Source organism: Rana temporaria, chromosome 11, assembly GCF_905171775.1.
Source record: "Rana temporaria chromosome 11, aRanTem1.1, whole genome shotgun sequence".
Lineage (NCBI taxonomy): Eukaryota > Metazoa > Chordata > Amphibia > Anura > Ranidae > Rana > Rana temporaria.
In genome coordinates, this window is record NC_053499.1 from 143945050 (window position 1) to 143966493 (window position 21444).

Genomic DNA, 21444 nt, shown 5'->3' on the forward strand with positions numbered 1-21444 from the left:
TGTGCTCTGTGCCCCCATGTGATATGTGTGCACTGTGCCCCCCATGTCATATGTGTGCTCTGTGCCCCCATGTGATATGTGTGCTCTGTGCTCCCCATGTGATATGTGTGCTCTGTGCGCCCCATGTGGCATACCTTGTAACTTTATGAGATGGGAAGGAGGGACACCTATTAGCAAAAGCATGTAGACACACACACCCTGCCACACTCCCTAAAGAAGAATTTTACAATAAAAAATTGTTAAAGAAACAGGTGCTTTTTGTTTTACCACTACTATTCCTTTATAGTGGCTTTTGAAATGAAAAAATGCAGCAATTAAAAAATTGGATGAAAGGATTAGCACTGGGAAAATGTTATATATAATTATATAAAGAAGACCACAATGAGGAGGAAAGGGGGTGGACCTGTCATTCAATATGGACATGTGGGCTACATTTACTTCTCACAAAAATCACAGAACTTACTGGCCCAGATTCAGGTAGAATGGAGCAATATTTGCGTGGGCAAAGGGCAACGATTTTTGCTCTGCGCCCACGCAAATATTTCGATTTGCCCGCGATTCACGGAGCAGTAGCTCCGTAAATTGCGCGGGCGCTATGCTAATTTGCCCTGCGTAAGGGCGCCTAATGTAAATGATCCCGCCGGGGGCGGGAATCATTTAAATTAGGCGCGCCGAGCGAACAGCGCATGCTCCGTCGGGAAACTTTCCCGACGTGCATTGCGGCAAATGACGTCGCAAGGACGTCATTTGCTTCTAAGTGAACGTGAATGGCGTCCAGCGCCATTCACGAATCACTTACGTAAACGACGTGAAATTCTAATTTCACGAGCGGGAAGGGTGGCTATACTTTAGCATTGGCTGCGCCTACTATGAGTAGGAGCAGCCTTATGCTAAAGTCGCCGTACGGAAACTCCGTACCTTGCGTGCACAGGGCCCGCGCAACTTTTGTGAATCGGTGTTAGTATGCAATTTGCATACTATACACAGATCACAATGGCCGCGCCCCCTAGCGGCCAACGCAAGAATTCAGCCAAAGATATGAAGGCATAAGGAGGCTTATGTCTGTCATATCTTAGGCTGCAGTCGGTGTAACGAGGTTCCTGAATCAGGAGCACTCGTTACACCGGAGCAAGTAAGCACTTGCGCCGCGCAACCATGGGCCACTGTCAGTAAGTTGAGCTAGGAAATGTTTGGGTTTGGCTGCCCCTGTGCTGTATGCTGGGTGTCCAGTGCGCCCCTGTGCCTTTATGGAGGGGTGGGCTACCTCCAGGCTCACCTGCCCCCTGCCTATCCATTATAATGCGTGTGCTTCCACTAGGGAGGATCTTGACATTTTGGGGCAGATTCACGTACAGCCGCGCAAAATTATGCGGGTGTAACGTATCTGATTTACGTTACGCCTCTGCAACTTACACGGGCAAGTGCTGTATTCTCAAAGCACTTGCTCCGTAAGTTGCGGTGGCGTAGCGTAAATCACCCGGCGGAATTCAAATTCGGCGGGTAGGGGGCGTGTATCATTTAAATCAAGCGTCGTCTGTAAAATATCCCAGTGTGCATTGCTCCACTGGGTCATTGGTTTTCGACGTGAACGTAAATGACGTCCAGCCCCATTCACGGATGACTTACGCAAACGACGTAACTTTTTCAAATTTCGACACGGGAACGACGGCCATACTTAACATTGTTACGCCGCACTTATGCCACCATATAGCAGGGGCAACTATACGCCGGGAAAAGCCTAACGTAAACGGCGTAACTTTACTGCGTCGGCCGGGCGTACGTTCGGGAATTTGCGTATCTAGCTAATTTGCATACTCGACGCGGAACTCGACGGAAGCGCCACCTAGCGGCCAGCGTAAATATGCAGTTACGATCCGACGGTGTAACACAGTTACGCCAGTCGGATCTACGGGAAATCTATGCGTAACTGATTCTAAGAATCAGGCGCATAGATACGACCACGCAACGCAGAGATACGACGGCGTATCTGGAGATACGCCGTCGTATCTCTTCTGAGAATCTGGGCCTTAGAGTTAGGGCTACAGATGATACTGGGGTGCCTTGGTGAGGCTCTGTAGATCACACATGTATTTGCAAACGTGTGCAAACTAAAGCCCTGTTTTTAACGCATACTGTTAGGATAATTCAGTTGGTCGCAGGCTGTTTGGGAATTTTTGTTTGGTTTTGTTCTCTCTGACTTGCTGCAGCTTCTAATGCACATGGTGAGAAGCTCACAGTGTGCGGTGAAATCAGAGGAAGCCGTTTCAGCCCAGGAGAGGAGCCGATACAACTGTGCAAGACTGAAGGGAAGACCAGAGGTCAGAAGGTCCATAAGGAGACCAAAGCCGACATGTGTTGGTTCTGTACACAACGTCATTCCGAGGTCCTGTGTGTTTGCAAGAGCTTCCATAATTCAGTCTTAAGAATGGCGCAATATACCGCAATATACCAGTCCAGAGTACTTTTTTTTATTGTTTAACCACTTCCCGTCCGGTCAATATACAATTGACGTCCGGGAAGTGGCTGTGAAATCCTGACTGGACGTCTATTGACGTCCTGCAGGATTTCATGCCGGCGCGCGCCTGTGGGGGCGCGCAGCACGGCGATCAGTGATACGGGGTGTCAGTCTGACACCCTGCATCTCCGATCTCGGTAAAGAGCCTCCGGCGGAGGCTCTTTACCACGTGATCAGCCGTGTCCAACTACGGCTGATCACGATGTAAACAGGAAGAGCCGTTGATCAGCTCTTCCTCACTCACGTCTGACAGACGCGAGTAGAGGAGAGCCGATCAGCGGCTCTCCTGACAGGCGGGGTTCGGGCTGATTGTTTATCATCGCAGCCCCCCCTCGCATGCCAACACTGGACCACCAGGGAGTGCACCCCGGTTGCCAAATGGAGCAAAACAAACAAAAAAAAACAATAAAACAAAAAAAATAAACACAATCGATGCCAATCAGTGCCCACAAATGGGCACTGACTGGCAACATGGGCACTGACTGTAATGATGCCCAGCAATGCCATCAGTGCCACCCCTCAGTGTCCATCAGTGCCACCCAGTGTCTATCAGTGCCACCTCTTAGTGCCCATCTATGCCCAGTGCCCATCTGTGCCACCCATAAGTACCCATAAGTGCCACTCATGAGTGCCCATCAGTGCCGCCAAAATGTGTCCCGTGCCGCCTATGAGTGCCCATCAGTGCCGCCCATGAGTGCCCATCAGTGCCGCCTATGAGTGCCCATCAGTGCAGCATACCAGCACCGCCTATCAGTGCCCATAAGTTCTGCCTATCGGTGCCCATCAGTGCCACCTCATCGGTGCCCATCAGGGCCACCTCATCGGTGCCCATCAGGGCCACCTCATCGGTGCCCATAATTGAAGAAGAAAACATACTTATTTATAAAAAAAATTAACAGAAAAAAATAAAAACTTATTTTTTTTCAAACATTTTGGTTGTTTTTTAGTTGTTGCGCAAAAAAAAAAAATCGCAGAGGTGATCAAATACCACCAAAAGAAAGCTCTATTTGTGGGAACAAAATGATAAAAAAATCATTTGGGTACAGTGTAGCATGACCGCGCAATTGTCATTCAAATTGCGACAGTGCTGAAAGCTGAAAATTGGCTTGGGCAGGAAGGTGCGTAAGTGCCCGGTATGGAAGTGGTTAATATTATTTATTTAATGGGGGGGGGGGGGGGGGTCTTCTGTCAGGGGGCCCTAGGGTATTTGCCCCATTAATAAATCCAGCACTGTGTGTGATGATTCTCTTACCTGTACACACGGCTTCCACTATACAGAGAGCAGCGCTGCCATCTAGTGTTCATTATACAAAGTGACAGTTTTGGGGGAGTTCATGTGGAATTGGGTAAGTGGACCTGTCATTCAATATGGACATGTAGGCTACACTTACTTCTCACAGAAATCACAGAACTGCCACTGTCAGCGCCTCCTGCTGTATCTTTCATAACATAAAACAGAAAGAAATCCACATAATGGCCACAGCAGGTGTACAGACCCGGGAACTCAGCACAGGGATGGTGAGAACCCCTCATAATGGGCACAGCAGGTGTACAGACCCGGGAACTCCTCACAGGGATGGTGAGAACCCCTCATAATGGACACAGTAGGTGTACAGACCCGGGAACTCCTCACAGGGATGGTGAGAACCCCTCATAATGGACACAGTAGGTGTACAGACTTGGGAACTCAGCTGCACAGGAGGTGTACAGATCCGGAAACTCCGCACAGGGATGGTAAGAACCCCTCATAATGGGACAGTAGGTATACAGACCCGAGAACTCCACGTGGTTCCAAAATCTGAATATTTATTTCCTCCTAAAGAATGTTTATCTCAGCACAGCTCATTTCCTATCCTGGATCTGACACAGTGCCAGCCTTTACCAGATGCTCCTTTTAACACTTTTAGGGCCAGATTCAGATAGGTTAGCGGATCTTTAGATCCGCGTAATCTATCTGATTTACGTTACGCCGCCGCTATTTTTTGAAGCAAGTGCTTTATTCAGAAAGCACTTGCCTCTAAAGTTGCGGCGGCATATCATAAATCCCCCAGCGGAATTCAAATTCCACGGCTAGGGGGCGTGTACTATTCAAATCAGGCGCATCCCCGCGCCGATCGAACAGCGCATGCGCTGTCCGCAAATTTTCCCATCGTGCATTGCTCCAAATGACGTTGCAAGGACGTCATTAGTTTCGACGTTAACGTAAATTACGTCCGGGCGTATTCGCGAATGACTTACGCAAACAACGTAAAAAATTCAAAACTTGGCGCGGGAACGACGGCCATACTTAACATAGGATACGCCGCACTTACCCCTGCTATAGCAGGGGTAACTTTCCACCGGAAAAAGTCAAACGCAAACGACGTAAAAAAAAAAGCGCCGGGCGGTCGTTCGTTTCTGAATCGGCGTAAATGCTCATTTGCATATTCAACGCATAAAAGACACGGAAGCGCCACCTAGCGGCCGGCCTGGAATTGCAGCCTAAGATCCGACGGTGTAAGTCACTTACACCTGTCGGATCTTAGGGATATCTATGTGTAACCTGATTCTATGAATCAGGCGCATAGATACGACGGCCGGACTCAGAGATGTGACGGCGTATCAGGAGATACGCCGTCGTATCTCCTATCTGAATCTGGCCCTTAGCTTTTAAAAGTAAAAGTCATGCCTTGGAACCACTAGATGGCGCTATAACCTTCATTGGCCAAAAACCTTCCTCTGTGCACCCCTCTGAAACTAGCAGTACCCCATTTTGGCCCAGAGATGGTGCTAAAGCACATAGGAAAAAAAATCCCTGTTTATCATAGTACATAGTGACCCCCCCCCCCCCCATTCATCGCCCCCTCCCCCCTACACACACACAAACCAACCTGACATGGAGATTTCTCATTGTTCTGGCTCAGAAGGTTCCATTGCAGACACCTCATAAATAAGGAATATTTCCCATCGGAATGACACCACTGATTGCTGAATATCCATGGCGTTCCCTCACGGAGGGGTTGTTATGTCAGCTACACACACAGGATTCTCCTCCAATGACTTTGACTAAATATAGTTTTATAGAGTGATGGAGACAGGTGACAAGATAGAAGGCGGGGGGGGGGGGGGGGGGGGGGGGGGGGGGGGGGGGGGGGCGTCTTCCCGGTCGGAAATTCTCTGCAGATCGACGATATTAGATTTCACCTGTGCACACAGACTGGTGAGTTAGGAGCTATGTACATACAGTGGGGATCGAAAGTTTGGGCACCCCAGGTAAAAATGTGTATTAATGTGCATAACGAAGCCAAGGAAAGATGGAAAAATCTCCAAAAGGCATCAAATTACAGATTAGACATTCTTATAATATGTCAAAAAAAAGTTAGATTTTATTTCCGTCATTTACACTTTCAAAATGACAAAAAAAATGGCGTCTGAAAAAGTTTGGGCACCCTGCAGAATTTATAGCATGCGCTGCCCCCTTTGCAAAGCTGAGACCTGCCAGTGTCATGGATTGTTCTCAATCATCGTCTGGGAAGACCAGGTGATGCCAATCTCAAAGGTTTTAAATGCCCAGACTCATCTGACCTTGCCCCAACAATCAGCACCATGGCTTCTTCTAAGCAGTTATCTAGAAAACTGAAACTAATTATGCCCCGCAACCCGGTCCGAAGCTCTGTGACCTCGGCCGCGGAACTCGCGGACCCGTTCGCCGCTACAGTCCCGCGATCGGTCCCCGGAGCTGAAGAACAGGGAGAGCCGCGTGTAAACACGGCTTCCCCGTTCTTCACTGTGGCGCTGTCATTGATTGTGTGATCCCTAATATAGGGACGCACAATCAATGACGTCACACCTACAGCCACACCCCCCTACAGTAGTAAACACACTTCAGGGAACACATTACCCCTTCAGCGCCCCCTGTGGTTAACTTCCAAACTGCAACTGTCATTTTCACAATAAACAATGCATTTTTTGCAGTGAAAATGACAATGGTCCCAAAAATTGTCCGAAGTGTCCGCCATAATGTCGCAGTCACCAAAAAAAAAAAAAAAAAAAAAAAAATCGCTGATCACCGCCATTAGTAGTAAAAAAAAAAAAAATTAATAAAATTGCAATAAAAATATCCCCTATTTTGTAAACGCTATAAATTTTGCTCTAACCAATCGATAAACGCTTATTGCAATTTTTTTTACCAAAAATAGGTAGAAGAATACGTATCGGCCTAAAGTGAGGAAAAAAATAATTTTTATATATATTTTTGGGGATATTTATTATAGAAAAAAGTAAAAAATATTGAATTTTTTTTTTAAATTGTCGCTCTATTTTTGTTTATAGCGCAAAAAATAAAAACCGCAGAGGTGATCAAATACCACCAAAAGAAAGCTCTATTTGTGGGGGAAAAAAGGACGCCAATTTTGTTTGGGAGCCATGTCGCACGACCGCGCAATTGTCAGTTAAAGCGACGCAGTCCCGAATCGCAAAAAGGGGCCTGGTCCTTTACCTGCATTTTGGTCCGGGTCTTAAGTGGTTAATACAAATTTTTACCTGGGGTGCCCAAACTTTCGATCCCCACTGTATATCCCATCACCAACCCCTAGAAAGAGGTGTGAAGTTGTATGTCCTGTGGACAGTCATTAGGAAATCCTGTAGATAAGAATAGAAGTGCCGTCCCCCCTATAACCGTCCAGAATTATATTTTCTGCAACATATTTTCCCCTGTATGAGGAAAAAAATTCAGCTGGGGGTGGAGATTGAGCTCTGATAGCCAATCACAGCTCTGCTTTATACACGTGCAGCTCTGCCTTCTGTGACCAGCCTTGAGGAAACATTGCACATGCGCAGTGCAGGAGGAAGTGGCGCGCAGAACAACGCCTTCCGCTTTACAAACGGCTTGTCGTCTCCATGGTGCTGTTCCCGGAAGAGGCGGGGTTGGGAAGCTGACATCCGTGGCTCTGATTGGCTGGTTGGAGGAGCGGGGGTGTATTCCGTGCGGCCTGCGGGAAGAGCGGAGAAAGAGCCGGGAGATGGCGGACAATGCGGATCCCAAGACGGTGCAAGACCTGACCGACGTGGTGAGTGCGGGGAGGAGGGGCCGTTCACCTCTACCAGGGGCCCCATGGTGTGTGCCGGAGACACAGTGCACTGCCAGGGGCCCCATAGTGTCTGCAGGAGACACAGTGCACTGCCAGGGGCCCCATAGTGTCTGCAGGAGACACAGTGCACTGCCAGGGGCCCCATGGTGTGTGCAGGAGACACAGTACACCACCAGGGGCCCTATAGCGTCTGCAGGAGACACAGTGCACTGCCAGGGGCCCCATGGTGTGTGCAGGAGACACAGTACACTGCCAGGGGCCCCATAGTGTGTGCAGGAGACACAGTACACTGCCAGGGGCCCCATAGTGTGTGCAGGAGACACAGTACACTACCAGGGGCCCCATAGTGTGTGCAGGAGACACAGTGCACTACCAGGGGCCCCATAGTGTGTGCAGGAGACACAGTACACTGCCAGGGGCCCCATAGTGTGTGCAGGAGACACAGTACACTGCCAGGGGCCACATAGTGTATACAGGAGACACAGTACACTGCCAGGGGCCCCATAGTGTGTGCAGGAGACACAGTACACTGCCAGGGGCCCCATAGTGTGTGCAGGAGACACAGTACACTGCCAGGGGCCCCGTGGTGTGTGCAGGAGACACAGTACACTGCCAGGGGCCCCATAGTGTGTGCAGGAGACACAGTACACTGCCAGGGGCCCCGTGGTGTGTGCAGGAGACACAGTACACTGCCAGGGGCCCCATAGTGTGTGCAGGAGACACAGTACACTGCCAGGGGCCCCGTGGTGTGTGCAGGAGACACAGTACACTGCCAGGGGCCCCATAGTGTGTGCAGGAGACACAGTACACTGCCAGGGGCCACATAGTGTATACAGGAGACACAGTACACTGCCAGGGGCCCCATAGTGTCTGCAGGAGACACAGTGCACTGCCAGGGGCCCCATAGTGTCTACAGGAGACACAGTACACTGCCAGGGCCCCCATAGTGTATACAGGAGACACAGTGCACTGCCAGGGGCCCCATAGTGTCTACAGGAGACACAGTACACTGCCAGGGGCCCCATAGTGTCTGCAGGAGACACATGACACTGCCAGGGGCCCCATAGTGTCTGCAGGAGACACATGACACTGCCAGGGGCCCCATAGTGTCTGCAGGAGACACAGTACACTGCCAGGGGCCCCATAGTGTCTACAGGAGACACAGTGCACTGCCAGGGGCCCCATAGTGTGTGCAGGAGACACAGTGCACTGCCAGGGGCCCCATAGTGTGTGCAGGAGACACAGTGCACTGCCAGGGGCCCCATAGTGTGTGCAGGAGACACAGTACACTGCCAGGGGCCCCATAGTGTGTGCAGGAGACACAGTACACTGCCAGGGGCCACATAGTGTATACAGGAGACACAGTACACTGCCAGGGGCCCCATAGTGTGTGCAGGAGACACAGTACACTGCCAGGGGCCCCATAGTGTGTGCAGGAGACACAGTACACTGCCAGGGGCCCCGTGGTGTGTGCAGGAGACACAGTACACTGCCAGGGGCCCCGTGGTGTGTGCAGGAGACACAGTACACTGCCAGGGGCCCCGTGGTGTGTGCAGGAGACACAGTACACTGCCAGGGGCCCCGTGGTGTGTGCAGGAGACACAGTACACTGCCAGGGGCCCCATAGTGTGTGCAGGAGACACAGTACACTGCCAGGGGCCCCGTGGTGTGTGCAGGAGACACAGTACACTGCCAGGGGCCCCATAGTGTGTGCAGGAGACACAGTACACTGCCAGGGGCCACATAGTGTATACAGGAGACACAGTACACTGCCAGGGGCCCCATAGTGTCTGCAGGAGACACAGTGCACTGCCAGGGGCCCCATAGTGTCTACAGGAGACACAGTACACTGCCAGGGCCCCCATAGTGTATACAGGAGACACAGTGCACTGCCAGGGGCCCCATAGTGTCTACAGGAGACACAGTACACTGCCAGGGGCCCCATAGTGTCTGCAGGAGACACAGTACACTGCCAGGGGCCCCATAGTGTCTACAGGAGACACAGTGCACTGCCAGGGGCCCCATAGTGTGTGCAGGAGACACAGTGCACTGCCAGGGGCCCCATAGTGTGTGCAGGAGACACAGTGCACTGCCAGGGGCCCCATGGTGTGTGCAGGAGACACAGTACACTACCAGGGGCCCCATGGTGTCTGCAGGAGACACAGTGCACTGCCAGGGGCCCCATAGTCGCTGCTCCTGGCAGTGTACCCCCCCCCCCCATGTCTACTCTACACCTTCCTTCCCCCATTACACCCCCCCCCCCCCCATGTTTCTGCTCTTCACCTTCCCTCATTTCCCCCTCCTATATACCCTTCTTGTCCCCATTTCACTTCTCCCCCTGTCTATTCCTATTCTACATCAATCTCCCTCCATGTACCCCCTTCCCCCACATTCCCCTATATACACCCCTCCCTCCCATGTTCCCCCCTCTACATCTCACAACCCCACCATTGTAAATGTACAGCTGGCAGTAAGCAGGTTTCCTCTTCACAGCTCCTGATTGGTTCTTCTCTCTTTCAGGTGCAGAATCTTCTCCAGCAGATGCAGGACAAGTTCCAGACCATGTCTGACCAGATCATCGGCAGAAATATCCTTTCCTGGACCCTTCCAGAAATCCCCTCTCAATATTATATATTCTGTACTATACACAGGCTGATCTCTGATTGGATGATTGCCACAGAAGGGTGTGTAGTGAAGAGCACTCTCCCCTCACCAATCAGAGCAGACCATGTGACTGCTTGTTTTGGTAATGTGCATGGGGGGGGAGGGGGGGTTAGTGTTTTATGGAGGCCTCTTACACATTGTGTCCTACCTTTTTAATACTGTGTCTGATTGGCTGCGGCAAGATGCATACATTAGTATACACCTGTATTGTATATGGGGCCATCAGAGACTGACACTAGGGGGCAAATCTGACACCTGAGGGGAGGAGTGGTCACTGGGATCCTTTCTGACAGGGGGGGGGTCAATCAGACTCCTGGTGTTTACCACCCACTAACGCAGCCAATTTTGATTGACAAGCCAGAAGACTCCAGTTCTGTCCCATCCATGATCTCAACAGGATTGACAGATCACAATCCCACCATGTTCATTTACAATTTCCATTGCATGATGGGAATTGTAGTTTCATTCAGCAGTGCCAAACACTAAGGGAAAGGTGTGGGCTCCAGGAGACAGGGCATTGTCGGAAGGGGCTCCAGGAGACAGGGCATTGGCGGAAAGGGCTCCAGGAGACAGGGCATTAGTGGGAGGGGCTCCAGGGCATTGGCGGGAGGGGCTCCAGGAGACAGGGCATTGGCGGGAGGGGCTCCAGGGGACAGGGCATTGGCGGGAGGGGCTCCAGGAGACGGGGCATTGGCGGGAGGGGCTCCAGAAGACGGGGCATTGGCGGGAGGGGCTCCAGGGGACGGGGCATTGGCGGGAGGGGCTCCAGGGGACGGGGCATTGGCGGGAGGGGCTCCAGGGGACAGGGTATTGGCGGGAGGGGCTCCAGGGGACGGGGCATTGGCGGGAGGGGCTCCAGGGGACAGGGTATTGGCGGGAGGGGCTCCAGGGGGCAGGGCATTGGCAGGAGAGGCTCCAGGGGACAGGGCATTGACGGGAGAGGCTCCAGGGGACAGGGCATTGACGGGAGGGGCTCCAGGGCATTGGCAGAAGGGGCTCCAGGGCATTGGCGGAAGGGGCTCCAGGGGACAGGGCATTGGCGGAAGGGGCTCCAGGGGACAGGGCATTGGTGGGAGGGGCTCTAGGGGACAGGGCATTGGCGGGAGGGGCTCCAGGGGACGGGGCATTGGCGGAAGGGACTCCAGGAGACAGGGCATTGGCGGAATGGACAATGTGTCAGCCAGTAAATTACTGGATACGACCATTTCATTTGAGAACTGTGGTTAGAGTTCCCCTTTGACTCATGTTGAGGGTCATCCTCCTCCTCCTCTTCATCACAATCTATACTCTGACCCCTCACACTGCAGTGGGCTGAGCGGCGTCCATGGCAACTCTTTGTACCTCATAGCAAGCCATTGTTACCGAGGAGACTGTAAACTAACAATACTTCCTGATCAATGAGCTATGAAGCGTTCTCTTCACTGAAGAGGAAATGTGTATTTCCTATAAACTCCAAGAACTTTATGTGGGAGAGTAACGGCCAATAGGGACAGACTTTAAGAAACGGCCTTCCCTGCGCCTGCACAGAAGATAAGAAATCGGATTTGTAGCTGCTGTGCCCATTCTGAGCAGCCTTCAGGCTTGGGGGGGGGGGGGGGGGGGGGGGTACAAGTCCTGGAGAGGAAGTCTGCTGTGCGTGGCAGAATATCTTCCCCCCAGTATGGACAGGACTAGAAAATAATTTTTAATTCTGGTAATGGGAGTAAGAGAATCGGACAACAAATTAATGAAGGTTTTAAATATGAATGGCTATAAAATGGTATAACAAAAAAATCAGGAAAGGGTAAGAAGGAGCCAATTAGGACTGACTAGTAAATGAAGGGTTATAAAGGGGGTACATGGGAGCAACTTTTAGTTAAAGCAGTATTCAAGTGGTTGTATAGGCAGGTCTCCCCCCCCCCCCCCCCCTTTTTTTTTGTTTTGTTTTTTTACGCTAATGCATTAAGGTTTAACCTGTGTGCAGCAACCCCCAGCCCTCCCTCGTACTTGCCTGTGCCCCATCTCGACTCAGCGATGTGCATGAGAGCAGCAGCTATCCCGGGGGTCTCTCTTCTCATTGGCTCACACAGCAGAATGAGCAATTGGCTCCTGCTGCTGGCAATCACAAGCAGTGAGCCAATGAGGAGAGAGTGGGGCGGAGCTGAGCTGCGGTCTGTATAATAATGATCACACGTGCAACGTTTCGAAGCCTCACAGGACCCCTTCGTCAGGCATGGGGGGAAGGGGCTCTTATGACCTTCAGAACCTGTTTTATAAACACTCCAGCAATAGAAAGGACTCTTATATGATCGTGTTCTTTCTCTGGCGTTTCCCCGTACATACAGAGTGTATTGTGGTGATCTGTGTACATCGCCACTGTATATGCTTTCCTTAATCTAAACACTCGATGAGATGAGCACACGCATTGATGACCTGGAGAAGAACATCGCAGATCTTATGACACAGGCCGGTGTGGATGAGGAGGACCCAGGAAACAAGGTCAGTGCCTCCTATTTCCATAGCGCATGGAGAATTGGAGCTTACACTCTAATGTCCCCACCACAGTCGCACTCTATTAAAAATTCTACGTTTCTTTAGCTCTGATATTTACTGCAGTGTTGTACAGAGAACTCTGACATTCATTCAAGTGTGGGGGGTGCATTTCCATTCAGCCCCCCCGGAGTCAATACTTTGTAGAACCGCCTTTCACTGCAATTGCAGCTGCAAGCCTTTTTGGGGATGTCTCTGCCAGCTTTGCCCATCTAGAGAGGGACATTTCTGCCCATTCTTCTTCTTTGCAAAATATCTCAAGCTCTGTCAGATTGGATGGAGAGCGTCTGTGAACAGTAATTTTCAAGTCTTGCCACAGATTCTCAATTGGATTTAGGTCTGGACTTTGACTGGGCCATTCTAACACATGAATATGCTTTGAACTAAACCATTCCATTGTAGCTCTGGCTGTATGTTTAGGGTCGTTGTCCTGCTAGATGGTGACCCCCCCCAGTGTCAAGTCTTTTGCAGAACAGGTTTTCTTCTAAGATTTCCCTGTATTTGGCTCCATCCAACTTCCCATCAACTCTGACCAGCTTCCCTCTCCCTGCTGAAGAAGAAAAGCATCCCCACAACATGATGCTGCCACCACCATGTTTCACAGTGGGGATGGTGTGCAGTGTTAGTTTTCCACCACACAAGCATTTTTATTGTAGAGCTTCTTCCACATCTTTGCTGTGTCCCCCACATGGCTTCTCACAAACTGCAAACGGGACTTTTTATGGCTTTCTTTCAACAATGTCTGTCTTTTTTACCACTCTTCTATAAAGGGCAGATTTGTGGAGAACACGACTAATAGTTGTCCTGTGGACAGATTCTCCCACCTGAGCTGTGGATCTCTGCAGCTCCTCCAGAGTTACCATGGGCTCTTGGCTGCTCCTCTGATTAATGCTCTCCTTGCTCGGCCTGTCAGTTTAGGTGAACAGCCATGTCTTGGTAAGTTGAAGGAGGCAGTGGACACTGCTATGGGCAGGGCCACCCCTATAGCCGTGTCCTCTACCACCCCCCTCCCTCCAATCCCTGCATTCTGAGCACGATACACTCCCAAACCCTGCACTCTTGTAATACTTTTTGTTTTTTATTTATTTTTTTAAATGTCCACTGCGTTTGCAATCTACATTTGAGGTTAAGACTGTATCATCACCCTCAGTAGATTACAAAGTTTGTGCGTTTTGACCACGGGGCGGGAAACGCACATGGAACATGCCTTTCTGGCATTGTGTTCTGGTGTGAACCGGCCCTAGCAAGACACTGTGCACCGTGATCTTTGACTTCATCAGTGGTGTTCAAGTAGATCTCCATCTCTCTAAGGTTGCCTACCCCTGCACTAGATTTAAAGGGGGGTGGCTGAATACAAATGCACACCACACTTTTCAGATATTTATTTGTAAAAAAAATAAACTTTGAAAAACATTTTATAATTTTCCTCCCACTTTACAATTTTATGTGCCACTTTGTGTTGGTCTATCACATTAAATCCCAACAAAATTTTTGTTGGTTGTAACAAGACACAATTGAACATTTTCAAGGGGTATGAATACTTTTTAAAGTAGCTATCTTAAAAAAAAAATACTAGATCAAGGTTTGGTCTTGGTCAGGGTTAGTTTTTGGGTCAAAGATCAGTATATTTTGGGCAGGCTTTTTTTTTTTTTTTTTGTACATATACGTCCACAGAATGGCACGTACAGGCAGATGGGCGTACATGTACGTCCCTGCCTTTCCGCCGGTCGGGGGTCCGATCGGGACCCCCCCAGTACATGCGTAAACACACACTAGGTGAAACATAACTCCTTCAGCGCCCCCTGTGGTTAACTCCCAAACTGCAACTGTCATTTTCACAATAAACAATGCAATTTAAATGCATTTTTTTGCTGTGAAAATGACAATGGTCCCAAAAATGTGTCAAAATTGTCCGAAGTGTCCGCCACAATGTCGCAGTCACGAAAAAAAGGACGTCAATTTTGTTTGGGAGCCACGTCACACGACCAAGCAATTGTCTGTTAAAGCGACGCAGTGCCGAATCGCAAAACCTGGCCTGGGCCTTTAGCTGCATTTTGGTCCGGGGCTTAAGTGGTTAAAGCAATTTTAAAATTTGGGTTGAAGGGGGGGACAAGCAAAATGCGCACTATTTGTTTTGGGGCTGTACTATGGATACATACAACACCTAACGTACACATATGTGAGATCGTTGGGATAATTGGGTTTTGGGTTGTTCTTTAGTGGCAAGTTATGGTAGTAACCAGAACTATAAAACTAAATTAATTTTTTTGGGCCAGTTTTCCTATGATGATGATGACTCAAAGGGTTTAATGGTTCCAGCTGATTGGTCGCTCTTTCTCTCTTTCCAGCAGGCCCCCAAGTGATTCTGGGTGACATTTTCTATCGGGATTGTCGTCTGTTGAAGTTTTCTAATTCCGGTTGGCGGTCATTTAATAATGTATTGTATATTTAGAGTGTTTGTTTTGTACTTTATGATGACCTGTGATGTCACGTTTTATTTTAAACATATACAGTAAAATAAATGTAAAATAACGACTCGTGATTTTTTTTTCTTAAAGGAGTTGTAAAGGAAAAAAAATGTCTTGCTGAAATGACTGTTTACAGGGTATAGAGACATAATAGTTAACTGATTCCTTTTAAAAATAGATATCAATCATATAATGTACCTTTTAGTTTCGTTTTTACATGCCGTTTCATGCTTGTGTGATGTACAGAGACGCAGAGCCAATACAGGGCAGTGATGGTTTGGAAAACGAAACTGATTGGTGTTGAGGGGTTTTAGACACACAGTAATCACACCTCCTTGATTAGTGACCACAGAGAGAAAGCTCCCATGACTTTTTTTCAGCAGGAGACTCTTCAGAACAGAGAAGGATTACAGCAACATCGGAGCAAAAACGAACAATGAGGACATGAAACCAGGACTGCAGTAAGGTAAAGGAAGCTATTTAGCTATGGAAAAAAAAATCCTTTAGTGACCCTTTAAGAACGAAGGGAGAACAGAGCGTCTCCAGGCAATTATGAAGGTAAAAATTGGTCCCTGTGTACTACACCTGACCAAAGAGCAAGAATTCTGTTTAGCTGGACATATAGGTCATCTCCTGCCGCGGATGACACCATTATTAGGAGACAGAACAGAGGGTGATGTTATTTTTCATAGCCATACAGAGAGTGACACGACTAGTCAGAGGATGACGCCATTATTCAGAACCAGACTGCACACAAAGAGGGTGACACCATTATTTGGAACCAGCCTGCACAGAGGGCAATACCAATGTACAAAGCTAGGCTGCACAGACAGAGGGTGACACCACTGTACAGAGCCATTCAGAAGGTGACACCATTATTCAGAGCCAGGCTGCACAGGCAGAGGGTGACACCACTGTGCGGAGCCAGTCTGCATAAAGGGTGGCGCCACTATTCAGAGCTGGACTGCACAGACGGGGTGACACCGCTAGGACAGGCAGGTGGTGCAGAGAGAGGGTGACACTATTATTCAGAGCCTGCAGCTTTGTGTGTCGCCTTCAAGCTGGTAATTAGGGAATGTATGAGCTTCATCACAATGGTGAGGTACATTGGGTGACCATTCCACTGCAAACTGCATCTAAAGCCAGGTGAGGGGGTCAGAACCCCTGTCAGGTTATAGCGCCTTCCCCACTGTGGATATTCACCTTTTGTTTGTCCTGGTGTCCCCCAAGACAGGAAGTGACAAACATCCAAAATGTTAGTTATCGCTAAAAATTCGAATAGAGGGAAATCTTCCTATGTGAGGACACCTGTTCTGGTGACAACCAAGAGGGGATTTCCCTCACTTCCTATTGTGTGTTCAGGACTGGAATTTAATGGGGTTGTACAGGCCGAAGGTTTTTTTTCCTCTTAACGCTTACCTGAGCCCATCTTTATCCACCTATTGTTGCAGGAGTTTCTCAGCTGCCCTGGACTCCCTTCCTCATTGACAATTGGCTCTTGCTGCTGTCAATCCAAATCAGTCGGCCAGTTCAGGAGAGAGAAGGGGTGGGGTTGGGTCACGGCTGTGTCTGGACAAAGGGAGCTGTAACTTGGCTTGGGGGCCCCCATAGCAAGCTGCTTGCCAGGATCACAGAGGAGGGACCCGAGAAGAGGAGGATCTGGGCTGCTCTGTGCAAATCCACTGCAACAGAGGAGGTAAGTATGACGTGCTTGTTTTTTTTTTTTTTTGTAAAGTCTTGGGGGTGTGTGTGGTGGTTTTTTTTTTTTTTTAATCACTTTCTTTGTCACCAACTGTGATCCCTGATCGATCCTCCCCTTTTACAGACGAGAATGATCTGCCATCTAACACACAGCGTACAAATCAATGTGTCAGTTTAATGAGTGGAGTCATTGTCCATTTCATGGAGGAGCACCGGGTGACTTTACCACTCAGTCAGATAATCCGTATAATCGCCACAATCTACACCACAGTTCTCATTGGCCAATTCTGATTTAATTGGTGTCACCAGAGGCCGTCACGGCGTTGTCATCTCCCGAATATTCTTCCAGCAGTATACTCGTGGGTATTAGAAGCAACAATTGTGACAGGTCCTCTTTGATTTCTTATGAACATTGGCAGCTCCAGCTCCTATCACAATGCGAAGGAAGCAAAGACCAGATGATGTGTTCGAGATCCCCATCCCTCACGCTCTCGGATTAGGTCCCCCCCCCCCCCCCCCAAATCCCTTTTTTTTTTTTTAAATGTACGACCTTCCCAGTATGGATGACCCATGTGACGGCGATACAATTTATTGCATGAGTTCCGCCATTGTGTTAGACCAGTGATGAAGAACCTTGGCACCCCAGATGTTTTGGAACTACATTTCCCATGATGCTCAGCTACACTGCAGAGTGCATGAGCATCATGGGAAATGTAGTTCCAAAACATCTGGGGTGCCAAGGTTCACCACCCTTGGACTGTTTTTCGGGAAGTAGCCACATATAGGTGAATAAATCTTACAAGGCCAAAACTATGTGAACCCAATAATGGAGTTCAGGTGTCTCCAGTGAAGGGTACTGATAGACATTGTGGACAATTGTGCTCTGCCAACCTTGTGGTAGGAGTTTGTAGAAGACCCTTTTCTGTTCCAGCATGGCTGTGCCCGTGTCTACAAAGCCAGCCCCATAAAGACATGGTGTGGAGGAACTGGGGTGCCCTGTACAGAGCCCTGACCTCAATCCTACTGAACTCCTTTGGAATTAACTGGAATGCCAATTGTGAGTCAGGTCTTCTTATCCAACATCAGTACCGGACCTTCCAAATTTTCTTTTGGCCCAATGGACACAAACTCCCACAGACACACTGCAAAATATTGGGGGAAGCCTACCCAGAAGAGTGGAGCCAGTTCTATAAAGGAATGGTTTGACCAGTTTGGTGTGGAGGAACTTGGGTGTCCTGCACAGAGCCCTGACCAGGCTGACCTGTACCCTACTGATCACATTTGGGAGAAATTGGAATGCTGATTGTGAGCAGGTTGTTATTTTCATTTTTTTTTTTGGTCCCCAACATAGGTTTCAATGTGTGAGCCAGGTCTTCTTATCCAACATCAGTACCTGACATCACAAATGGGCACAAATTCCCACAGACACCCTCCAAAATCTCTTGGACAGCCTATTCAGAACAGGGGAGGATGTTAAAGTTTCACAAAGGAAGGGCAATTCTATACAATGGAACCTTGGATTGCGAGTAGCGTGGTTAACGAGCATTTCACAATACGAGCGCTGTATTTTTAAATTACCCGTTGTCTCGCAAAACGAGCAGGATTCAAGCCAAAGCCGTGTGCAATACCGCGTTTGGCTTGAGGTGGGGGGTCGCAGGAGCCGAGCAGAGCGGATCGACGCCATTCGTAAAATCTCAGAAATACTCAGTTCCCGAGCCTTTACAAGGTTTTCTGAGTTCAGTCGAGGTGTCCTCATCCCTTTCCGAGTCTCTCCGGCGCCCCCCACCTCTGGCCACATGCGGTATTGCATGCTATTGAAGTCAATGCGGAACAAATTATTTTAGTTTCCATTGACTTCAATGGGAAAACTTGCTTTGATATGCGAGTACTTTGGATCATGAGCATTCTCCTGGAACAGATTATGCTCGTAATCCAAGGTTCCGCTGTATAATAATAGCCATTGAAGAAGGGGTCACTCCATATAAATGGCCGTGGCAGGAGGCACATACAGTATTATTGGTCTTTACAGAGATCTGCCCAAATAGTGTAATAACACACATTTATCTTCTGTTTGGCATCCAATGATCAGATTCAATTGTCAGAGCTGCAGCAGCGGGAATGAGACTTGTATGTGAGATACTTAAACAGTAACTCAACTTTTGTTGAGAAAAAAATAAAATAAAAAATCCCCTCTGTGTGATTTATGTACATTGCAAGAATTTTAATGAACCTTGTTGCAGATTCCTACCTTGTGTTATCCTGAAGGTATCCCTGTTTGTTTGTCTGTGTCCATGACTAAAGTGAATCTGTATGGGAATGGTTTTAAATTATTGATCAGCTGCTGCACCTGCAGGGCTCTAATGACTAAATTGTCAGAGTCGGCATCCTTTTAGATTTCCATTTGGGAGTATCTCGCCAAAAAATTTATTTTTTGTTGCAGGGGATGCCAAAAATCTGATTTGTACCTTAGTGTAGACTTCTTGGAAAATCAATGAGCCAATCACACAAGCAGAAAATGACATTTGCAGGGGGGCATTCTGTGTACAGAATACCTCCAGGTAGCCATATTGCATTTCACAGAAAATGAAAAGGAAGGTCATTTTTAATCAAATGTTATTACAATATGACTTGTGTCGCAATTGTATACACTACTATATCATTATTAGTACATACAGATCGATAATTAGAACACATCTGCAATATTCATCAATGGACAGCAGAGGGCGGCATAATACCACAGAGGAGGCTCCAGTGACAAATGGCCTCATAAACCCTTTTTATAAAGGGTTGAATAAAAAGGAACAGGATTTATTTTTGTCCACTGTACCCCGACCCCCTCCACCCCCTTCCATTCACAACTGTCCATCTACTGTCCCCCGACCCCTCCTTCCCCTCCCTTCACAACTGTCCATCTACTCTCCCCCGACCCCTCCATCCCCTTCCCTTCACAACTGTCCATCTACTCTCCCGCGACCCCTCCATCCCCTTTCCTTCCCAACTGTCCATCTACTGTACCCCGACCCCTCCATCCCCTTCCCTCCACAACTGTCCATCTACTGTACCCCGACCTTTCCATCCCCTTCCCTCCACAACTGTCCATCTACTGTACCCCGACCCCTCCATCCCCTTTCCTCCACAACTGTCCATCTACTGTACCCCGACCCCTCCATCCCCTTTCCTTCCCAACTGTCCATCTACTGTACCCCGCCCCCTCCTTCCCCTTCCCTTCACAACTGTCCATCTACTGTACCCCGACCTCTCCATCCCCTTCCCTTCACAACTGTCCACCTACTGTACCCCGACCCCTCCATCCCCTTCCCTTCACAACTGTCCATCTACTGTACACCAACTTCTCCATCCCCTTCCCTCCACAACTGTCCATCTACTGTACCCCGCCCCCTCCTTCCCCTTCCCTTCACAACTGTCCATCTACTGTACCCCGACCCCTCCATCCCCTTCCCTTCACGACTGGCCATCTACTGTACCCCGACCCCTCCATCCCCTTCCCTCCACGACTGACCATCTACTGTACCCCGACCCCTCCATCCCCTTCCCTTTACAACTGTCCATCTACTGTACCCCGACCCCCCCATCCCCTTCCCTTTACAACTGTCCATCTACTGTACCCTGACTTCTCTATCCCCCTCCCTCCAGAACTGTCCATTTACTGTACCCCGACCCCTCCATCCCCTTCCCTCAACGACTGGCCATCTACTGTACCCCGACTTCTCTATCCCTTTCCCTCCACAACTGGCCATCTACTGTACCCTGACCCCTCCATCCCCTTCCCTCCACAACTGTCCATCTACTGTACCCCGACTCCTCCATCCCCTTCCCTTCACAACTGTCCATCTACTGTACCCCGACCCCTCCATCCCCTTCCCTTCACAACTGTCCATCTACTGTACCCCGACCCCTCCATCCCCTTCCCAACTGTCCATCTACTGTACTCTGACCCCTCCATCCCCTTCCCTTCACTACTGTCCATCTACTGTACCCCGACCCCTCCATCCCCTTCCCTTCACAACTGTCCATCTACTGTCCCCCGACCCATCCATCCCCTTCCCAACTGTCCATCTACTGTACCCCTAACCCCTCCATCCCCTTCACAACTGTCCATCTACTGTACCCCGACCCCTCCATCCCCTTCCCAACTGTCCATCTACTGTACCCCGACCCCTCCATCCCCTTCACAACTGTCCATCTACTGTACCCCGACCCCTCCATCCCCTTCCCAACTGTCCATCTACTGTACCCCGACTTCTCCCTTCCCTTCACAACTGTCCATCTACTGTACCCCGACTCCTCTATCCCCTTCCCTCCACAACTGTCCATCTACTGTACCCCGACCCCTCCATCCCCTTCCCTCCACAACTGACCCTTTAAGGTCTCATATATGAATGATGGGAGGTGTAGCTCCTTTACACAGGATGAGAGAACTTGCTGGGAGTTGTAGTCCCCTAGCAACTGCAAGAAGCAGAATCAATAGAAATCGATC

General features: G+C 49.3%; 2 protein-coding genes across 2 annotated transcripts in view; one reads left to right on the forward strand and one right to left on the reverse strand.

Moving 5' to 3' along the window:
- Window positions 1-5567, reverse strand: part of LOC120917797 (solute carrier family 66 member 2-like) — a 28608-nt gene extending 23041 nt beyond the window's left edge. The window contains exon 1 of the mRNA XM_040329344.1: window positions 5386-5567. The gene's annotated coding sequence lies outside the window, so the exon portion shown is untranslated. The remainder of the gene's footprint in view (window positions 1-5385) is intronic.
- A 1843-nt stretch (window positions 5568-7410) lies between these two features.
- On the forward strand, window positions 7411-15313 carry LOC120917801 (heat shock factor-binding protein 1-like). The gene is made up of 4 exons (XM_040329347.1): window positions 7411-7563; window positions 10105-10171; window positions 12632-12726; window positions 15126-15313. Exons 1-4 carry the CDS (start codon window positions 7516-7518, stop codon window positions 15138-15140), a joined length of 225 nt encoding a protein of 74 aa, XP_040185281.1. The 5' UTR covers window positions 7411-7515; the 3' UTR covers window positions 15141-15313.
- Window positions 15314-21444: the final 6131 nt, after the last annotated feature.

What these genes read in the sequence shown, in the direction of transcription:
- LOC120917801 (XM_040329347.1), top strand. Translation starts at nt 7,516, where the DNA reads ATGGCGGACAATGCGGATCCCAAGACGGTGCAAGACCTGACCGACGTG. An exon ending in TGCAAGACCTGACCGACGTG is followed by an intron (nt 7,564 to 10,104) that starts GTGAGTGCGGGG and finishes TCTCTCTTTCAG; the next exon opens with GTGCAGAATCTTCTCCAGCA. An exon ending in TGACCAGATCATCGGCAGAA is followed by an intron (nt 10,172 to 12,631) that starts ATATCCTTTCCT and finishes TAATCTAAACAC; the next exon opens with TCGATGAGATGAGCACACGC.